At 36.5% G+C, this 7,431-nt stretch overlaps 1 protein-coding gene across 5 annotated transcripts in view; it reads right to left on the reverse strand.

Moving 5' to 3' along the window:
- The window catches only part of LOC106879963 (caspase activity and apoptosis inhibitor 1), a 155,371-nt gene that overhangs the window by 90,912 nt on the left and 57,028 nt on the right, over nt 1-7,431 (reverse strand). For all 5 annotated transcript variants that reach the window (XM_052971132.1, XM_052971131.1, XM_052971130.1 and 2 more), the window contains exon 5: nt 5,020-5,085. In XM_052971132.1, the coding sequence (XP_052827092.1) occupies nt 5,020-5,085 (66 nt within the window). The remainder of the gene's footprint in view (nt 1-5,019; nt 5,086-7,431) is intronic.

Here is a 7,431-nt window from a genome sequence, read left to right on the forward strand (position 1 = left end):
ATATACACACACACATAAATACACACACACACACATATAGTCTCACTCTCATATTACACATAGACACACATTCATACATTCACATGCACAAATGTCAGTACATCCCACCATCCTCCAGTGTTTGTGTGAGAACGGTGCATATTATATCTGCTGGGAAATCTCGTCATTTAATTAACATCAAGGTCAGTTATTGCACACATGTGCACGTGTTGTTGCAAACCTTGCAACACAAATAACAACATACTTTCTCTCAGCTAACATTGTTTGCAAATGCATAGTTAAGGGAGCTTTTCTGTTTCTTTGTCATGCATTCATAGGCGAGACTTAAGTAACGGCATACACCTTTGTGTGAACGATTATAAGTATACTAAAGTTATTCTATACTGAACACTTTTCATACCTTTTTCTCATGGTTGATACAAAACATGAAACACATAATTAACATAGAAGACAGAAATGTGCATGCATCTGTGTGTGTGTGTGTCTGTGTGTGAGTTTGTGTATTTATTAATATACACAAACATGCATATATAAGCTGTATATATAAGTATACATACACACATATATATATATATATATATATATGTACGTACATATACATTTATATATATACACACACATATTATATATACATATGCACATATACATGCATGTACATGTACATACATTGATGTACATATCTATATACACATACATGTATGTATCACTACATGTATATATATATATATATATATATATATATATATATATATATATATATATCTGTTTATCTATATAGATAGATAGATAGATAGATAGAAAGGCATATATCGATATATAGATATATAGATATATATATATATATATATATATATATACACATGCACACACATACATACATGTATCAATACACACACACACACACACACACACACACACATATATATATATATACATATATATCTGTGTGTGTGTGTGTGCTTAATCAGAAGTGATATTCCAAAAGTGACAGAAGGGCCAAGAGTTTGGCACATGGCACTTATCAAAGAGACATGATAAGTGCCATGCATGAACATTTTGGCCCTTGCGTCACTTTTGCAACTTTTCTGCCAAATTATGAAAAAAAAAAAAAATTAAAAAAAAAAGAAATTCATATTGAATTCTATCTCTCCTGTTTGTTCCCCAAAACTATACATCAATTTACACACGTAGATAGTCTGTACTATATTCTACAATAATTCTGACAACAATACCTACCTATCACATGAGTTTTTATTTCCAATTCAATTTTTACTGAAACAGGCCACCATTGGCAGTTTATCAATTTCAGCGACTATATTCTGGTATCTAGAGTTACCAAGTCATATTTTGGAAACTAAAGCAATTGAGAATGAGAAATGTCAACTTACTCAGCCAAAACATGTCTGACACTTAACTCACAAAAAAATAAAGAAATGGAAAATAAGAAAAGATCTCAAATAATACTATAGAAATGGAAGTCACTGAACTGGACACACAGGAGAGATAACTGCTGATACTGATGCTGACAAGTAATGCATCTGCATAGAAGTACGTGCTGCATGTGTGGGGAAATTTAGACATAGTAGAAGATAACTAAAGGTAATAATTCAATATTTCTGATTATCATCTTCCTCTTCAATGCATCATTCTATTTCACTTTGTTAATGCTCAGTGTTTAGGTGTCTATCCAATGACGCCATCCAAATAATCCTTTCTACTATAGACCTCGAATTTTGTGGGAGGAGGTGAGCTAATTACACCGACCCTACTGCTTGACTGATATTTATTTTACTGATCCCAGGAAGATGGAAAGCAAAGTCACCTCTGCAGAATTTGAACTCGGAACATAAAGACGGATGAACAGCTGCTAAGCGTTTAGTCTGAGGTGCTAATGATCCTGCTGGTTTGAGTGTATTAAAAAAAAATAAATGCACCCTTTTAAAGCCTAGCCAGGCTCATGGGCCTGGTTTCCCGGTTTCAATGGCGTATGTGTTCCCCAGCTGGACGGGACGCCAGTCCATCGCAGCGTTACTCATTTTTGTCAGGTGAGTGGACTGGAGCAACGTGAAATGAAGTGTTTTGCTCAAGAACACAATGCGTTGCCCGGTCCAGGAATCAAAACCGCAATCTTATGATCATGGTGCTGACACCCTAACCATTAGGCCACGCGCCTCCACAGTTTGAGTGTATACCATCCAAATAATGACAGGCACAAGAACTACATATTGAAGAAATAGAAGCAAATGTATATATACGAATATTTGAAACAACAAAGAACTGCATGCTACCGGCAGAGAGACAAGAGAGAAGAAAAAAACAATATAAATCACTTTAAATACATCAGATGCCCCTACTGGAATCATTACATACCATTGAATTATTTAAATGGTATGTAATGATTCCAGTAGGAGCATCTGATGTATTTAATCATTCAGCATTTAAATCATCCATATCTGGCCCAAATATTCTTCCTGCTTAATCTTCAAACTAGCCAGATCCGGCCTCTCACACCTACCTTGCAATGTCATTCTAAAAATAAACACTTGAAGCAATGGGATAATGCATCTTTAATTCAGAACAATGTGAATAAATACACATTACATTCGATATAGTAATTTGAATGTTAAAGGGTTAAACAGAACTGTTATAAATGAAAGAATATATTTGTATTTAAGCTAAAGCTAAAGCTGATTAATAAATGGTGTAGTGCTTCCACCAGAAAGAACTAGTGTATCTAAACACAGCTGTTATAAACCAAACAGTATTTTAATAATTAAATCCCTTAGTATTGAAACTGGTCATATCCAGCCAAAAATATTCTACTTTATTTTATCTTTAAACTGATCAGATGTGACCTCTCATACCTTCCCTACAATAGCATTCTAGAATTTAATAGTTACCTCATCAAAATCTCAGAGCTACAAGGTAATGCATGATTAATTCGAAACAATGGGAATTAATAAGCATTACTTTTGACAGAATAATGTGAATGCTAAATGGTTAAACTCAGCAAATCCTCAAATGAAGTCCCACCCTGACTCAACACATGAATATACACAGTGGTCTTGGTAGTAGTAATAAGGGTGATAATAATAGGTGGGTAGTGGCAGTAGTACTGGAGGTGGTTTCCGTGGTGGTGGTGGTGGCATTGAAGGCGTTGGTGGAGGATGTAGCAATGGTACTTATAGTTAGGGTTGATGGTAACAAAGGTAGCTATGGAGCTGGTAGCGGTGGTAGGTGGTAGTGGATGCAGATTTGAAAGCAGTGGAAGAGGTAGCAGAGGTAGCAGCAAAAGAAGTAACAGTAGTAACGGAGGTGGTGATTGTAAATTGTTGTAGTGGCGGCGGCGGAGGAGGAGGAGGAGGAGGGCCTTGGTAGAGAGATAGAGATAGATACTGTCATTGTACAAACACTGACGCTGATGATAGCGAAAGTGGTGATGATGGTGATGGAGACAGAGGATGTACTCCTTGTGAGAAGTAGTAGTGTTGGAATGAGATTATCAAATGTCAACTCGTTCTCATCATACTCACATCCTCTCTTCCATGCTCACATCGCTTGGATGGAATTTGTTGAGGCAGATTTTCTATGGCTGGATGCCCTTCCTGTCGCCCACCCTCACCTGTTTCACAGAACGTTAGGAACGAACAACAATCTGCATGACAAGGATGCTTGTACATAACTATCATGTAATGTCAAAGAAGACAATAAAACACACACACATAGATACATATAGATATACAACAAGCTTTATGCAGTTTCCATCAACCAAATCTATTCACATGGCTCTAATCAGTTTGGGGCTATAGTAGAAGACCCAAGGTGTCAACACAGTGGGACTGAATCCATGTGGATGGGTTGGTTGCAAACTTCTTACTACACAGCCGGGTCTGTGTCAATAGCCATACCTAGGCCAATACTCTAAAATAAGCACCATCATGCTATCATGATTATCCTCGGCTTGAGAAGACCTGTTGGGGCAAGCAAAATCGTGATGGCACCTGTGCCCAATGTTGCCTTCCTGGCACATGTAAAGACATTCGAGCGAGATCGTTGCCAGCGCCACTGGACTAGCTTCTGTGCAGGTGGCACGTAAAATACACCATTTCGAGCGTGTCTGTTGCCAGTACCGCCTGACTGGCCTTCGTGCTGGTGGCACGTAAAAGCACCCACTACACTCTCGGTGTGGTTGGCGTTAGGAAGGGCATCCAGCTGTAGAAACTCTGCCAAATCGGATTGGAGCCTGGTGTAGCCATCTGGTTCACCAGTCCTCAGTCAAATCGTCCAACCCATGCTAGCATGGAAAGCAGACGTTAAACGATGATGATGATACATATTTTGTCAATACTGAAAAGATGAAGAGCAAAACTAAGGTTTAGAGGAATTTGAACTTTAAATGAGATGAAACTAGATACCGTTTAACATGAAGTTAGCAGCTCACTCATTCCAACCACTTGTATCAAAGACAACCTAACAAAAATGTTATTCTGCTACAGTACAACGATAATGGTAATGAATGCATCAACAAATCTCAGTGAACTGTAATACATTTTCATTTTTATTTTCATAGCAAAACAGAAAAGAGCATGGCTGGACTTGAACCTACAATCTCAGTGGACAGAATGCATTTGCTGTCCCTCTGATCAGTAATTTCTCAGCAAAATATACCAGTAATTAATTTGATATATCAGTCAGCCGCCTTACAAATACTACAAATGATATAAGCTTAGTGAACATAATAGTTAATGTCTCTGATTTCATTCCATTGTTTAATAGTTAATTGTATTACAAATAATATGTGGTGTGCATCATAGATTGTCATTGATTTTGTTTCGTAGTCAAAGCTTTACATATGTCGACCATAACAGAAATAATAATATAGATCACAAAGTTAGTTTATTTTACTATGCCTTTGTAAATTCTTGATTATTCCCAAAGTTAATTAAAACACATAATTAGTGTGTTTCATTAGAAGTACAGGAGGGAAAAGATTAAAAGAAGGGAAAAAAAAGTACTTACTGTGGTTTCCACCTTCATCTCCTGATTCATCTGTACCAGATGAAGATATAGTTATGGGGTCATCACCTGAAATAATAAAGGTCATGAGATGTAAAATCATTTAAACTGATGAACTAATTAATGCTTTGCATCAGTCTTTCCATACTGGCAGAGTTAGAAATGCTTATTCTGAGGTTTTACTTTACTGATAGAGGCCTTACTTGTTATCATCCCTTTTTAGTCACCACTTACACCATTGAGGGACATGGCATATCTTTTTTTATAACTGAGATACACAAGGCAGATGAAAATGTAATTCAAATAGAAAAGTGATTTATTAATACACAAAAATTGTTATAATTGTTGCTGTTGTTTAACTCCGGATCATCAGACCCTAATTGGGTAGGTCTTTAATTATATGTGTTTCTTTCATGACCATTCTCAATTTGTTTTCAGTTTTAATATGTCTCACACTATACTAACCAATGTAGGTTTCCTTTTCTAGGATTTGAGGAATATTTTAGCGCTAATTCCAGGAGGTTGTACAACCATATAGATCTTACCTCATTGGCTCATATTGGAGTTTGCTGGTATTCACTTGACTAGGAACCACACCTTTTTTTGTTCATATTCCCCAAAGATTCCTGATCTCTCTCTCTCTCTCATACACACAGAGTTTTGTATATACACAAGAGAGAAAGACTACTCAATACATGGATTACAGTATATTTATTCATATTTCTTTATTGCCCACAAGGGGCTAAACATAGAGGGGACAAACAAGGACAGACAAAGAGATTAAGTCGATTACATCAACCCCAATGTGAACTGGTACTTAATTTATCGACCCCAAAAGGATGAAAGGCAAAGTCGGCCTCAGCGGAATTTGAACTCAGAACATAGCGGCAGACAGAATACCACTAAGCATTTCGCCCGGCGTGCTAACGCTTCTGCCAGTTCGCCATCTTAAGTATTACAGTATAATTACAGTATATTTATTCAATTATATCAGACTATATGAGTACTGCAGTTATTCCATGTTTAACATTATGTATGTGTGTGTGTGTGTGTGTGTGTGTGTGTGTGTGTAGGAGGTGATGGAGTTGATTGCCTGGGTGTGTGTTTGTGTACATGTGTTCATGTGAGTGTTTTTATGAGTAAGAAATGTGGTCATTGAATTTAAACAATGCCCATCTATAAGGGTGGATGACCTGAGCCAGAGGTCAATGACCATCTATCAAACCCATAAATGCAGTGCAACCCCATCAAGGATTTTGAGTGTAACATTCCTGACTCTCTTGGCAACCCCTACACCTGGCTGTCCCTTTCAGACATATTAGCTTAGCCTTTCTTAACAGCCAAAGAGACCTCGGCCACAGAAACCTTTGGTAAATGTACGAGGACCACTCAAAGTGGCTTAAATCAGTATTAAGTTGTTTTTTTTTTGGGGGGGGGGGGTTTCTCATTTTGTCAGGAACCACAAATATCTTGTTTTGTGTGAGTGTGTATTTACACACACACAAATATATATGATCCGAAATCACCATGATATGGTGCCCTCGTTTGCTTAGGGAACTTGTTGCCCTTGTTAGTGTAACAGAAAATGTTCTGTCTGTGGCTAAAAGTTGTTTTAACTATTATTTCTAGCAATGCTGGTGCTTACTTGCACCCTTAGTCACTTTTAGTGACATCTGTACTTGTATCATTTGGTTTTGAATTGCGACTAGCCCCTTTAATAGTGTGTATGTGTGTGTGTATATATATATATATATATATATATATATATATATATATATATATAACTTAAAAGATGACCTCAAAGTTTCACTAAAAGTATTTTTTTTTTCTAAATACAAAGCACTTTTGCAAAGTCAAAGACCACGTCTGTCAAAATACTAAAGTCACTGTCATGTTTAAATAAATCGAAAATAAATTTTATTCAACATATTGACTCCTTTATCCTACAGATGCATTATGTGTCTGCACATTTCCTTCTTACATCTAATATCATCATCATTTAAATGGTCATTTTCCAGACGTTCAATGATGATAATAATAATAATAGATGTAAGAAGCAAATGCACAGACACGTAATACATCTGCCAAATAAAGTATATTATTTTACACACACACATACACACACATATATACATATAAACAGTAATACAAAGGGAAGAATTTCGATTATCCCTGTGTGGAGAGTTGTAATGCAAAAGATAAATATTAAATAAAAGAAGGAAAATCAGACAGTCTACATAGTTTTAATATATTTTTTAATGTAAGGCAGCGAGCAGGCAGAAACATTAGCACACTGGGCAAAATGCTTAATGGTATTTCGTCTGTCTTTATGTTCTGAGCTCAAATTCCACCGAGGTCGACTTTGCCTTTCATCCTTTCGGGGTCAATAAATTAAGTGCCAATTGCGTACTGAGG

Source organism: Octopus bimaculoides, chromosome 10 (genome assembly GCF_001194135.2).
Source record: "Octopus bimaculoides isolate UCB-OBI-ISO-001 chromosome 10, ASM119413v2, whole genome shotgun sequence".
Taxonomy (NCBI): domain Eukaryota; kingdom Metazoa; phylum Mollusca; class Cephalopoda; order Octopoda; family Octopodidae; genus Octopus; species Octopus bimaculoides.